The sequence below is a fragment of the Spea bombifrons genome, chromosome 4 (assembly GCF_027358695.1).
Source record: "Spea bombifrons isolate aSpeBom1 chromosome 4, aSpeBom1.2.pri, whole genome shotgun sequence".
Lineage (NCBI taxonomy): Eukaryota > Metazoa > Chordata > Amphibia > Anura > Pelobatidae > Spea > Spea bombifrons.
Window position 1 is genome coordinate 43,032,194 of NC_071090.1, and position 15,405 is coordinate 43,047,598.

The window sequence follows — 15,405 nt, forward strand, 5'->3', positions numbered from 1 at the left end:
CCGGGGTTATCTAAGCAAAAGACAGAACTGCAAGAATAAACAGGGAGAAAGAAGCAGTGACAATGAAATGCACAGCAGAGGTAGGACATATATATATATATATTGCTCCCTGGAAGCCTGCTTTTTCTGATGGCTGCTTACATGGGAGTCAGCATTGTTCACCGTGCAAGACAAAGAAAAGGGTTAATGATACCTTATTGGCACCGTGCTTTTTTTTGCCAAAAAATGGGTCAGTACAGAAGCCATTAGGAGGATCCTGGGGGTAAACAGCTTAATGTCACACACTTCTAGTCAGTCTCTTACTTTTTTCTGTCCTATGTAATTGGCAACTTGCGTCATTTAAATCCCACAAATGGAACTCTATAGGGAGCTGGAGGAGACGAAAGAGGAGGGCTGGGGACTTCATACAAACGCTTTCACATGGACTTGTGACATCACCTTCCTGCTTATATACATAGAGAATGGTCCAGAACTACACTTATGGCTCAGAGGCGATAGAGAAGACAACAGAGTGGTGAAGAACTCCTCAATATCCAGTTGTGCTCTTTCTATTACATGGACTTTACTTGCTAAGATATTCAGACATGAACGGGATGAGAATTCAGTTGGTGTGTTTGATGCTCCTTGCATTCACTTGCAGTGGGATGTGTACAGGTGGGTTAAATACAACTCAAGCCAGGAGGATATGCGTTCTGAGATTGCTTATTTTTGAAAGAAGAATTAATATACACTATGTAGCTATATGCCTCAGAAATGGAACTCCTGGAAATTGACACATATCTGCATTTTAAGAAAATAATGAAAACTGTGATTAAAGTTTGTAGTTTAACCCTCTGAGTGTCAGATAGACGTACAATGTATTTGTATTCCAGTCTGTGTCTTAGAAGGTTTAATGATTTACGTTTATAACAGCTTTCTGAGTTTGGTGATTGTTGTTAGTAGACACCAGTTGAGGTTACATGCTACACTTTTAATTATCAGATGTATTTTAATTAGTTAATTGATTGTGACTTGAAAAGCTGCTCTTATAAGATATACTAAAGAGCAAAAGCTGCAAGAATACAATTTGTGTGTGGCGTTGCTAAAAACAAATGACACAATTGTAATTAATAAATAAATACATTTATAATAAACAAAACAATGAAATAGTCGTGCTGGATAAAATACTATAGGCTTGATGACTTTATATTGGACAGGGTGGTTTATGTAACTAAGTACCCCACAAATTGCAGAATCTCAAGACCATTTCAAGTCTTTTTTTTGGTCATTTTAATTTTACATTTACACATATTGTGTTCCTCGGGGTTTTGAAGGCTCAAAAATAATAATCAGAAAACAGAAGTCTATTACTTAGATAACAGATCATAGTCAATGAGCTGTTTTTCAACATTTTGTGTTTTATAAATGTATCATATACATTTCACAGTGATTATTATTAATATAAATTGGTATACTGAGAGTATAGAGTTAACTAACATTCAGCTCTAAAGTGAGCCAAAATATCTCAAGACAGATGGGGACAAAGCATCTCTAGGTTTCATATTGTACGAAATAAACTCTCAGTTCATGCTGGTGTTTGGTTCTATTAAAACATTTCAGTACATAGATTAAGAAAAATGCCTGAAATGCCAAAGACTTGCAGTTTGTTCAACTGAAATATGATTTTCAGCTGTACCAAATTCTAAGGTATGTATATATATATATATATATATATATATATATATATATACTCATTTAATAATGACCCCCTGCATAATAAAATATTAAAGCTTTAAGTAATTACCTGGTGCTTAATTATTCGTGTTGGGTTACAACTTTGTCAGTTTGGTTAGTCTATTTCCTGTAGTAGTTAAATTGGTATATGCTATACATATACTACATGATGCATGTATACCCATATCCATATATACATGCAAACATATAGACACACTTTGGAGACTTTTAATCCATGCCAAACACACATTTACTGTTTATTTTATATGTATGTTGGTGTATTATCATGCTATCATGTCTGTCAAAGAGATATTGCAGTACTTTCTGTTTCAGTCCCATACATTTCACATATCCATATATATCTGTGACACTTCCATCATTTTGCTAGACATTTTCAGATTTATGTTAAACTTCCATTCTGCGTTCTGTGTTTACCATATGCTATTGTTTAGTGACATATTGTGAGCAATAATTTCATTTGGTTATTTACATTGCACCAAATTATATATATATATATATATATATATATATATATATATAAAAGTTTTAATGTGTTTCTAAGTTAGATTTCAGTATGAAATTACTGTGTTGATGATATTGGTAAATTACTAATTAAAGATAAAATTATATGTCTTGGGAATCTCATAAATATGTTACATGTGGCTGTTGCTATATACACTTTTTCATGCGCAGAAATATTCTACAATGAGACGCTTTACCTAAAGTATCTAGGTTTATGCACAATATGTTGTTCTTTGGTTGTCCAAATTCATTGTGCTTTACAATGCTTTGATTTACTGGTGAGTATATGATTCCAGAATGACTTCATTGGAAAGTCTCAGTTGAAAAGCACGTATCCAGTATATCCAGACAGCCAGGTGAATTTCCCCACGAGGAAAACATATAATTGATTCTTGAATTTCATTATCGATTGATAGTTTGGGTGTTTGAGTAAACAGTTCTTTTTAACAGGTATGCTATTTTGCAAAAATACCTTCTAACAGGATTTGTAACCTTTAATGTGTATCTATTTAGTATTTAATGTGTTGAATAACTTACGTATCATTGTGTGAATTCAAGAAGGGCAATCATGCTTTGTTTCTTTACTTTTTTCTTTATCTGTTCTTATGATGTAGACTCGGAAGAAGAGATGAAAGCACTTGAGGCAGATGTACTCAACAACATGTACTCCTCCAAGGTGTGTATGTGCTCTCCTTCATATAAATGTTTTCTAAAGTACTCTGGGCTAGTACTACTTGCAGGGTTTAACAAACATTCAATAACAAAATTAAGGAAATTATCAATGTTTACCTCTTTGTCAGGTGCTTTTTTGGAAGCGATATATAAAATGCCAACAGTGTATTTCCAGCATGAGCAGTAAGATCAACTGGGAATATATTATTATGGCTGAGATGGACCATTTTGTTCCTCTCAGTTTTCTGATTATGAAAGGTAGGAGTTGGCTGATTATCATTGGTGGCTATCAACAGCTAAACAACCACAAATGTCTTTATGGCATGTGTATGCCACATGTGTAAGGAAAATCTTTTTACATTCCCACATATCCTAACTACAATTTTACGTTTGCAGTGTTAAATAAAAGGCAAGACTCGTGTGGCTCTCCAGTTTTTCAATTGCAAGTCTGTATTTTGCATTGGTAAGGGTGTGCACACAAGTGAATATCACAAGTTATGCAGTCAAGAGCAATTTATTTGGTGAAAAATGACTTAAGCATAGATGTGCCAAATAAGTGTAGACCCATAAAAAATATAAATACATTCTTATATATTTTATTAGGTAAAACAAAGCTTAAGTTAACATTTTCTATTCCATCTTTTTATAGATGTAGGAGAAGCCCCCCCAAATAAAACCCAGAAAAAAAATCTATAGGCTATTTTATATCCCAAAGTGGAAGAAGAAATTTACATCTTTTACATTGGGTGCGGAAATAAACTTAGGCAAACTGCTGCTATGTTACATCAGATTCCAGTTTGTTATGGTTTTACACTCTTCAGTTTGAAGTACCTAGCTCAGTTGGTGCCTACTACTTCGGTACAACCATTAGGACAAAGGGGGCAGCTGCCTTGGGTCAAGGCTTATATGAGGGGCCGACATCAGCTGTCCATTGGACCCAAGGCTGCCCCCACCATGAAAGCGAACTTAACACTTTTTTAGGGGACCAAGTGGAAAGTGTGAATGTGTTGGGGGAACAGGTAAAACCAGGCCAGTTGTCACATTTAAATAAGAAAGATGTTTAAAAGGGGCTGTACCATCATCGATAAAGAAAGGAAGATGTGATCTAAAACTAATAAAAGTAAAATACGCTATAGTTAGCAGATTAAAGTATGGAGTTTTAGGGTAGCGTTGGTGCCAGTTTGTACTTGTTTCTTAAGAGCACATTTAACGGGCACATTGCCCAAAGTACTCCCTTGTACCACTGCATAGTGCAAAGCACAATGTTATGACATCATATTGTGAAGTAACACACAATGCATGTATTTGAGAAAGCAAGATCTATGTCAGAGGGCACCAAGAACAAATAGTAAGGGGGATATTTGCTTAAAGTGTCTATTTGCACGGTTTGTATTTGCTTTAGTCAACATTTGAATGCCTTCACATTTGGGCCCATAACATGGGTTAAAATAAATATACAGACGCATAAATAGCTTATTTAAAAAAGGAATACACGTGTACCCATGTGAACATTGTTTCCAGATCATATTGTTTCCTAATACAGAAACAATATGACCTGGCAATGTCTATATGCAAAATATATGCCTGTCTCTTGCACAACAGTGTGCCAGATCACAATGACTCTCTGCATTTTTGTGACATTGTAGTTAATGTTTTACAGGGTACAAAATGTAAAATGTAATTACTGTAAATTGGCTTATGTTATGAAATCTCAAGTTGTATAGATACTAATGAAACATATTGGTGTATATTTGTACACCAGCTGCCATTTATCACATAAAATCTTTATTTATCTCTTCATTGCTTATCAACAGAAAAAAATAATGTCTTCCATGATTCAATTTCTATGTTGCAGTCGCATTCCATGATTTCAGTGTTAAAGGTGTGTGACCAAATGTATCTCGTTGTTCACTGTGAAACTAATTGTGTCATTTATTACTTGAATGAGTAGCTAATGATCACAAGTACAGTATCTATTGCACTTTAGTGTCTACTTCTCGATTGCATCAGTCTGATAACTGTGAGGGTTATTATCACATTATCTCCTTTATCTGTCACTTAATCATAAATAGCCTCTGATTAAGAGACATTGAATATCCAGTCACATACACCGTTTTCAGGTTTGAAAGACATTAATTTTAGATATCTGCCTATCTGAAATTACTTATGACATTTATAATGTCACAGTGTGCCTGAAATAATTGATGTATTTTTGAGACTAAATACAAATTATCATCCAAATTAACCTAAAACTTTTAATGAAATGTCTGATTGAAAATAGACTTATACATGTGTTTATATCAAGCAAAAAAGTTTTATTGGGGGTGGTAATATTTTAGATTATATTTAATGTTTCTCTTTGTTGCATATTACACTAATGTATGTTTAGTAACTGTCCATTAGTGGTAATTATTGAAATAAATAGCTCTGAAAAAAATGAAAAAACAGAATGTGATAATTTGTGATAGTGTTCAGTGTAGGCAATACTTTTACTGAAATAATTAAATTAGACATATTTTAGTCTGGCAGACATAAACACTGCAGTTCTGATGGAATGGGTGCTATATAGGAGGCCATTTTCTTGGTAATAACAATCAGTATAGGGTCACTGATCATCATTGTAAACTGAGTGTAGGTATGGGAGTATAGTTCATCATTGGAGTGGCAAACGTATCTGCTTACATACAACGCTAGTTTGTATTGTTTAAAAAACCTGTGGGGTTTGGGTAGTGAATGGTTCTATTTTAGAATTATAGTGTGAAGGATGCAATGTGTTTGTCTCTTAACTAGACAGCAAATCTTATGATGTCAAGGTGACATCACTGTGGTCCACATTTATTTTCTTATAATTGTTTATTTTATTATGTTTTACTATTTTTTTTTTGTTTTGAAAAGCGGAAATTATGTTTCTGCCTCTTACTGAAAGTATAGCTCTATAGCAGTGCCTTCTGACTATACATTTGGACATGATTAGTTATAGCTTGTGGATCCAATGAAATCCAAGAAAAATGTTTCCCCTTCTTGATGCATAATTGGAAATTGTGTGAATGTGCTTTTTTGCCGGATACAGCCATGATTCCTGTGCTAGGCCCCCATGTTCCAACAAAGAAAAACATGACAATCAGAGTTGGGTTTGAAAAGGCCACAGTCATTTTTTTAACAATAGTCATTGCCACACAACCTTAAACCAAAATAGGTGTGTTTATAGCGGCAAAGACTACCAAACTAAAATCCAATAAATAAAATAAATAATTAACATAACATAAACAATTAACACAGGAATCTTCCACCACGTTTACCACCAAATGCTCTCCCCACAACATTAAACCCCTAGATACCTGGTAAGCTTTACCCACGGCCATTACTAAAACACACTCAACCCTGGAAACCCAGCACCACAAAAGGGAGGGAGGGGTGCTTCAAACAAAAATACGTAAGGTGACACCAAAATGGCACCTACCATAGAACCACCCGTCCCTTAAATACCCTGCAGTAGCCCCACCCCTAACTTTCAGAAAATGCCCCAGGCCTTGGCACCCCTGTCAGGCCCACTCTAGCCCCTGTGGGCTTTTTTTTTCTGGATCAACAGCAATGTTATACCTTAGGGTCTTTTTCATCCTAAATTACTATTGACCAGGGGGCACTTTCTGTAATACATTGCTTATGTTCTACCTATTTCCAGGCACTTTATGTTTCTTTCTGACCATGCCTCAACCATGTCTGGACTGTTAGGCTTTTTAGTACTTTTTTGTTATTATTGTTTATTAAGTGTATGAGAGGTGACACACACACATATCAGAAACCAATATATATATATATATATATATATATATATATATATACACACACACACACACACACATAGACATATTCATCAACTTTATTTCTGACAGATATTGATCAAAAGTAACAGTTGCTTGGTCATGGCTAGAAGCCATGTTGACAATTCGAGGCAAAACAAGTGAGACAATGGTCATAATATATTTTTCATAGAGTGCCACATTACATGTATGCATATCTTTTGAGATAGAAGATGATGTTTTATGAGGGTAGTGAAGGAGTTAATTGATGAAAGTAGAAAACAAATAGTTTAGTAATAATGTGTGCTCAACATAGTCACACAGGCCTTGTTAGTATGATCACTTTTCTAAAAATTGTTGTATATCCAAACACAAGTTTGTGGTGATGGTTTATTAACAAGAAAGAAACATCAAGTAACTGCTCAAGCTAAAATGCAACACTACTGAGTATGTATACTACTGAGATTGTGTTATGGCTGCTGAAGTTCTCCATACATAAAAAATTATTGTCACCATAATAACTGCAATTTAAGCTGGGTGATGCTTAAAGGGAAGCACACTTTGATTGGATCTTTGCTGTATGCCCTGTCAGCAGACTGAAAATGTACACATTGACATAGGTTATGGTGTTTAGTCTTGTGTGTGAGCAAGGGAAAGGACTTTCAGATGATGTGTGTGGGGATCAGGGACTGCAGAATATTATGTGTGAGGATGGGAATGAGAAGATGTTGCATAGCGATGTTGGAATAAATGGTGGAAATGGGAAAATAAAAAAGAGACAGAGAGAGAGGGGAAAAGGAAAGGTAGAGTGAAAGAGGGAAGAGCAAAGGGAAGGATAGAGAAGAAAAGGTAAACAAAAAGGAAAGATAGAAAGTAAGCATGTTTTAGTAAGCACATACACTAGTAATAATTTACACTAATAAGGGATATATACTGTCAAAATCTTCCATCTAATTCTTGGTGATGCACTTTATTTTAGGTGAATAAAGCAAGAATCTCGTATTGGAAAATAACCCTGTTAAATGTATGTAACCTTATAAATAATTTAAATGATCAAGCTGAAGAAATGGATGAAAATGGGGAAGAAGATATCCCAATAAGAAAACAATTCCCAACATCAACAGATGGATTTAATTTGGAAGCAATGTTGACGATATACCAACTTCAGAAGATTTGTCAAAGCAGAGTGTTTCAACATTGGGAGGTACTGTATCCAAAACATTTGCTTTATTTTTACCTTATTTTTGATGAAAACATATCTCCATGAAAAGCGATAAGAATATTCCCTATCATTTTTAAGAGGGAGCTTTTTTGTCAAAGTTTTGTTTTATTGATGTAATGAGTATAATAATCAAAATTTATAGATTAGACAATATAAGCCCAGGTTAACAGTGCCTTTATCCTGTTTTTAGTAGGTGCATTGTTGGTTGTGCCATGATTTGTACATCTGTTTTTCTTAGAGATACTGCATCTGTTTTAACAGATCACACTGATTATTGGCTACCCCTTATATTGTAAAGAAATCGGTCTTGTTGCTGGACCATCTATCAGCAAATGTAATTAGGACAGTTCCAGAAAACAAGACTACAGGCAAACCAAGTTTGAATGTGCCTCTGGTACAGGAAAAGCGTTCCAATACCAGACTGGCAGGGCCGCACCAGTCAGGGAGAGCGGTTAGCATTTGAGGGGCAGACCTAAAAATACAACCACTTTGGGAGACCCTTGGGATATGGTGAGACAGCATTAAGCATATCCATCACCAAGAAAGCAGACAGGATACTTATTCGACATGGTAAACTGATTGGGCTTGACCAGATTTTTTTATACACACAGAAGCAACATTAGTAAACGAAAATTGGAATGTCAGGGCTTGATCCAACTGCAATTCTGTCATTTCAAGATAAATGTGCTACAGTGTCTGGTTTAAGATGACCTAACAATGACAATGTTGATAACAGACATTCATTTTAATTAGATATCTAAACATGAAATGGTAAAACAGATTAACACTCAACACTTAAACAGCATGGGTTCTCTTTAATCAAAGGGCTTGCTTGAGCAGAACCTCAAACATATACACAGATTTGTCCATGTTGTAACAGACAGGTGCACTAGCGGTGACTTATTTGCATGGATCCAAACCAGGTCTATTCAGAGAACCAGCAAAATGTTTCATGGAATTTTTTGAGGTCCACATGAAAAAAAAGTAGGTTATTTAGAAAAGATATATGTTATAGACTTCTATAATTTATAGTTTTATTTTACAAATAAATATAATGATGTATCAGCAGTAAAAACATCAAGTGTCAAGCTCAGAAAAAAATAAATATGGTATTTGTATATTCTAAAAGTTGGTTCTGGTTTAATAGTTTTAATACTTAACAAGTGCTTCACCAGGTAGATGGTGGTTACAGTATAAAGAAAAAAAAAACCACAAAAATGGATAGCTGGATAGAGTCTGGCAATATAGTTAACAATGTTGGTGTATACCAAGAAAAAGCTCATTAAGTTTTACATAAGAGAAAACAGAAAACAGTAATATGAAACAAAAGATTATATTCATAATACATAGAGGTAAGGTGAGCTCTAATTAAATGCATCTGTGATAATTGGATTCTATCTAGAGAAATGTTTTAGAGAATGTGCCAACATAAACTAAACTAATATTCCTAATCATTTCACAAGAAATCTTGAAAATAATGGGTTCTTCAGAGCTCCCATGCTGTAATAGAGCAGTGAATTATGACATTATAGAACTGGGTTCTGTTCATCTTATGTATAAATATTGGGGTAAAGTTATGTGAACCAATCACTATTTTTTTAAATAAATATCTACACCACACCATTTGCTCCACATTTTTCCTCTTTGAACTGTGGTTTGTGTATATGTGTTTATAGTCTCATATTCAGCTGTCTAGAAATAACTCCTGAAAATGTGCACAGCTTTTAACAAGTTTCACTTGCTTTTTGTCTTACACACATGCATACATGTTTTAAGTAAACCAGCTTTAAAGTTATATCAGCTACTTAGACACTAAGCAATGGCATACATCAAATGATGATATTCAAACTATGGTATCTAACTAGAATGGTACAGGAAAAATGCTAAAACTAACTTTCAGAATACTCATAATCGAGGCTGGAGGAACGCAATGAATTCTCAATGTACATGGAAATGGTTACTATACACAAATATGCAACCATGTTAAAGATTAGGCAAACCTATGTATTAATAATTATATAGACAGAGTAATCTAAATTTAAACCTATGAGTCTAAGCTCTAAAGCAAGAGAAAAAATAGAAAAGTACACCCTGATTGCTACATTTTTGGTGTGCATTTAATCAGTTACTGGAATGCCTGTGATTTGCTGTTTTGAGCAAAGACCATAAAGTCCTCATTAGCAGAGATACCTTCAAACACCCCGGGTCTAATGTATTGTTATTGTAAATTAAGTGTATTCCGAATCTTTTTATTTAATAATATATTTCTCAGTTAAATGGCAAATCCCTTCCAAAATGTTTTGAAGACATTTTCACATACTTGATCATTCATCCCATTAATTAAGTTAATTTCATACATTGGAACTTCCCATGGATGGCTTATCTGAGCTTTACCTCTCCTGTCATTTATAGGAGGTAAAAAAAAAAGTATCTAGGTTACGAAAGCATAGTGGTAGCCCCCAAAAAGAAATGAAAAGGAGCTAGGGATCAGGGCAGTTGACACACATATCTCCCCGAGTAATCACCTCTGGTTTCCAGAGCTTTTAGGCCAAATCCAGAGCGGTGCTATTATTTTGAGGGAGATGAAGCGCAGCATTTTGCTTCTACACAATTTCACACAAAAAGCAAATTAAACTACTTCAACATAACTTAATTGGAAAGTTCAAATCAATCTCCCAACATACAAAATTATGATATTTAATTTAACTAAAGAAGAATATGGCTGGGAGGTGTTCAGGGATCAAACACTGACTGCTTTTGAAATCGATCAGTATTGCAAGTGATTTTCTACAATTTGCACAGAAAATGTTACAAACAGAGATTACCCTGTAATTAAAGTACAATACAAACACAAAAGTATTGAGTTAAGCAAATACATTTACTGTGTGATTACATAAATCATAAAACTTCATAATACTCAGATGCTCTAGGTCCAGAAAGCAGAAATCCTAAAAAGAAAAATTTTGATGATCCTCAACCATTTTGTGTTTCAGTTTCTTCAACAAGATTACTTGGATCCCAGCAACTCAAACAGTGAAAAGGAAGAACTTGTGAAGAGGAAAACCCCTTACATTTTAAAAAGACAGACACATGTTAGCAAAGCAAGAAGACCCTACATACTCAAAAGGGGTTCTTATTACTAATATATATACATAATGAAAATAAGATGTGTTTAATTTATACGTACATGTGATTTATTGTTATTTTGCTTACAATTAAAATTATATCTGTGCCATAAATATATTCCAAAAATATTGTCCATAATATACAGTAAATGTATTTTTATTGATGTTCTTTCTTAAATGTGATTTATTTTTAATCAAATCAATCATTTATCTGGATTTAATAAGTTTTGAAAATAAATACCATTTCTCTGCACGATACTTGTACACAAATGAAAATACATAGGAAATACTATTATAAGCAGTAAGATTTTTTTTATTATTATTTCTCATGGTCAATATATCATACTGGTGTGGTTCATTTACTTCTGAGAATGGTAAGATATGGGATATTAGTGGTCCCCCTACTTACTAATTTTGTTACAACTGCAAGCATATACCCAATAAACCGCAGATAACTCTGTGGGCAGTCTCAAACCATGTTAATTAATACCTTTATATATTATGTTACTGTTGTCCAGCTGGATATTTGGTGGAAAAAGATCATAGGCTTTAATGTATATCAGTTAGCTTATGGACTGGCCTTCACTTCTGAATCATGTGCTTCCAACTGAAAAAGTTAACAGTTTACAGTAGATTTAGTAGCAGGGGAGGGTATGGACCTTTGGCTTGGAGGTCTGGTACAGCCACGTGCCCATTCCGTTTTATATCAGCTTCTGCCCCCCACATGCTATTAAACCAAAACACACCCCATACCTGGGAATCAGAATTTGCAAGTCAAATCCTGTCTTTCCAAGTCAGTTTCCACAACCTCTGGGCAGGTGATCAACGTTTGGTCACATCTACCATCCACCCAATTCTCACATACTAAAAGCTGTCTGTGGCTAGCGCTAGCCCTGCAAACAGTTAGCCAAGCCCCTATGTGAGACTAACCCCACCTCTTCATTAAGTCATTCCCCTAGAAGAAGGAGTTGTTTGGGAAGACTACGCAGGTATCCACAACACTTAGTTTCTATGTAACGGAGAGTCACCTTGCTCCACTCCTGGTCACACATGATTCAATCTACTGCCAACTTGCCCACATGACCAGTCCACCTCTGCTTCGTATGATATGTGGCTATATCATTAAAATATACCCTGATTAGCCTTGTTTGCTTTAAAAAAAAGCAGGCCTATGTTAACATGTGTTTTATGTCTACTGCAATCTCCCTTATTTTTTATCTTTTCTATTCACGGCACACTCAGCTAGCTAGTAGATATTTTACTAAGTAATTATTTGAACTACAAGACAATATCATTTTAGAGTAACAGTTGACTTGTGAGATATGTATATTAAATGAACTTAAATTTAAGCTACACTACTTTGCTAACACTGAAGTGTCACGGGGAGCCGTATGAAAGGTCTTTGTAACTACTTTCAAGTGTTTGCAGTAGCCAAATATAAAAAATGTACTTACCTCACGGAGAAGAGGTTCTACACCACCTATTCTTCCCATGCTATGAAAATTTAAAGGGACCTCAGCTTTCATATGTATTAAAGCCTTGTTTTTTGTTATTAGTAATTGCTGGATATTTCATTTTGTTACCCATGCAGTGACGTAACATGCAGTATATACTGATTTTCTTCCATTCTATTTTTCACTCTAGCCACCTGCTTTTATTTTTTACTTACCTTGAAGTCACAATAATATCTACAAAGGACACGTTTACACTAGGGATTTATGGGTTCCAGCAACAATAAACATCACTTCAAGAAAACTGAATAACATAGATGGAAAATGTATAAATAGCATTTGGGATTTGAGCATAGACTTTGCCAACTTTATTATAGTAAAAACTCAACAAATATTGACTCTATATTGTTATATTAGCATTGTGAGCTATAGAAAAAATGAAAAACCAAAGCACCAAATTGATCTATGTTAAAAACATTAGAGGTATTTATGAAATGATAAGCTGAGATGATACTCGGCCTGCTGAGCCTTCTTACGATTCATAAACTAGGGAATATTTTTGTCACAATGTTTATGGATGAAAATATAATTCATAGTTTAAAAAAAAAGGGTATTGTTGTAGGTTACATGTTCCTAAAACCTCCAACAATGCAAGATTCAAGATATGATACCAAAATATATTTCACTTGTACTAATTAGACATTTGGATTCCTGCAAACCCCACATAACATTTCATCATTATCATGAAAATTAATTGACACAGTTGGAAGACAATGCAAAAGCCACGCGACTTACATAAGGGATGTCCCCGACTTAATATCAATACACCACAGCACGGGACACAGGACACACTTCGATATATATTGTATACAACCTCTTGGGTCATTGAATAAATAACCTGGGAATCTCCACAACACCATACCCGGCTGCATCAATTTAAGGCATCGGATAACTTGACCAGGAAAGTCTCTGGTGAATTGGCAGGACAATATATAACTTTCATCCATTATAACTAACACTTGTCTCCGCCGAACTTGTTTTTTTAACGAAAATTGCCTGTTTTGCTTCGTACCACGCAGGCCCTGAAGAAACTGATGAAATAAATTGCAAAAGTGGTAAAGCGGGAGGGACTGTATATAGGAGAGAACATATCAATGACTGTCGGGGTTGAGGAGAGGGACCCAGTATGCAGGACAGAAACGTAGTCATATAGCAATAGCCAAGGGTCAGGACTGGAGACAGTAGCAAGTCGTGGTACGAATAGCCAAAGGGTCAGGACTGGAGACGTCAGTGAAGTCGTAGTACGAAAGCCAAGGGTCGGGACTGGAGACGGCAGCGAAGTCGTAGTACAAATAGCCAAGGGTCAAAACCAGGATAACTTAGAAAGCACAGCAAACGAATAGCTCTTACTGGCACAATAATTGAGCACTGAGTGAAACTCAGTGCTGCTTTTTAAAACCACTAGGTGTCGCCCCACCCCTGTGCGTGGCCTGGTTGACGAGCGTTCCCCGCCTTCTCCATTCAGGAGTGAATAAAGAAAGGTGGGGGCGTGCGCTCCTAGATTCAGCCGCGTGAGCAGCCGACGGAACAGGAACGGGGATGGCGGTGAGAGCAGCGGCGTGGGAGCTGGTACCCATGATCGGCGGGTACTCAGGTGAGTTACTTCGTTGGGGTTCTCTCCGTGAACCCTGACAATGACTGATAGGTAGAAGTAGCCAAAAAAAGGGTGGTGCTCTCATTAATGGGTATAGCTGTGATTGATGGATCAAACATCCCTGTGGGATTTTCTTTTTACTCTGGCCAATCAGCATTTTGAGGGGGAAGGGACAAACAGTAAATATCCATGTGCGCTGACGCCATTTTAACTTTATAGACCAATGAGAGTTGGAGTGTGAGGCAGTTAGCCTCTGCTAAGCTATCCTGTTTCTGAGTGGTTTAAGACACATATACAAGCTACCAGCCAAACCTCTAATTTGTGAACAACCTATTTTTTTATCTTTATGTATTATCATCTTCAATTCATTGATAAATATTTGTGACACAATCTGGCACTGGCAGGACTACCACCACTACAACCATCACAAATACTCTTATGATAAATAAACACTAGTACCACTGCTACCTCATCTAGTGGACAACATTGTGGTAGCATTTTATGACCATGGGACATGGACACACTGCAATGTGCAAGTTGTGACGTAAGGTAGTTTGCCAGGAGAAGGAGTGATTCTGGGAGTGAATCAACACCTACGCACACATACGGTGCAGCTTTGCTTCAGGGGGAAACTGGCGGCATTGGGAACAGCAGTAAACTCACAACAACCTCCACCAGCAGCAGCTGCCAGAGCAAATGGCGTGTTGAGGCCTCAGCCTTCTCAAAGAATGTGACTAGTTCCCAGAGACAGGTGGGACAGGAACAGCTACCGCATTAACCTACCCCAGAACACTTTGGTGTTTTTTTATTTAATTGGCATGTCAATCCAGCAGTCAAATAAGTTGACATAACTGCTTGGTTAGCTAATTGCTATTAGAGGTGCAAAATTTTGCATGATTGAGGGGGAGTCCTAGCAGTTGCTAGAGGCTCTTTCTCCCCACTCCCACCTCCCTTCAGCTGGATTGTGGTATCTTCCATTTCCCATTTTGTGTCTCATTGTTGAAGAACGAGCTGCCCAAGGGAGCTGGACAAACCATATACCTTACTTCTGACATATTGAGCACCACTAGTGCACAGCATTCTTTTTTTCACATTGGTGGCTGCCCAGATATTTGGAGTACAGTACCACTGTAGCTGATATAGGCATACCATGTGGTAGGGGAGGCAGAAGTGGGGCAGAAAGGCAGCAAGGTTATAGACGGGGCCGGCCCGACAATGGAGCCGAGTGGGGCAACCGCTCCAGGCG

General features: G+C 36.2%; 1 protein-coding gene across 1 annotated transcript; it reads left to right on the plus strand.

Moving 5' to 3' along the window:
* The first annotated feature begins 471 nt into the window (after nt 1-471).
* NTS (neurotensin) lies at nt 472-11,307 on the plus strand. Its single transcript, XM_053465454.1, has 4 exons — nt 472-654; nt 2,850-2,911; nt 7,687-7,911; nt 10,923-11,307. Exons 1-4 carry the CDS (start codon nt 585-587, stop codon nt 11,070-11,072), a joined length of 507 nt encoding a protein of 168 aa, XP_053321429.1. The 5' UTR covers nt 472-584; the 3' UTR covers nt 11,073-11,307.
* Nucleotides 11,308-15,405: the final 4,098 nt, after the last annotated feature.

Bases quoted from the DNA above. Each gene is read 5' to 3' on its own strand.
- NTS (XM_053465454.1), top strand. From the start codon at position 585: ATGAACGGGATGAGAATTCAGTTGGTGTGTTTGATGCTCCTTGCATTC. The intron at 2,912-7,686 runs GTGTGTATGTGC...ACTTTATTTTAG, and splicing joins ACAACATGTACTCCTCCAAG to GTGAATAAAGCAAGAATCTC. The intron at 7,912-10,922 runs GTACTGTATCCA...TTTGTGTTTCAG, and splicing joins GAGTGTTTCAACATTGGGAG to TTTCTTCAACAAGATTACTT.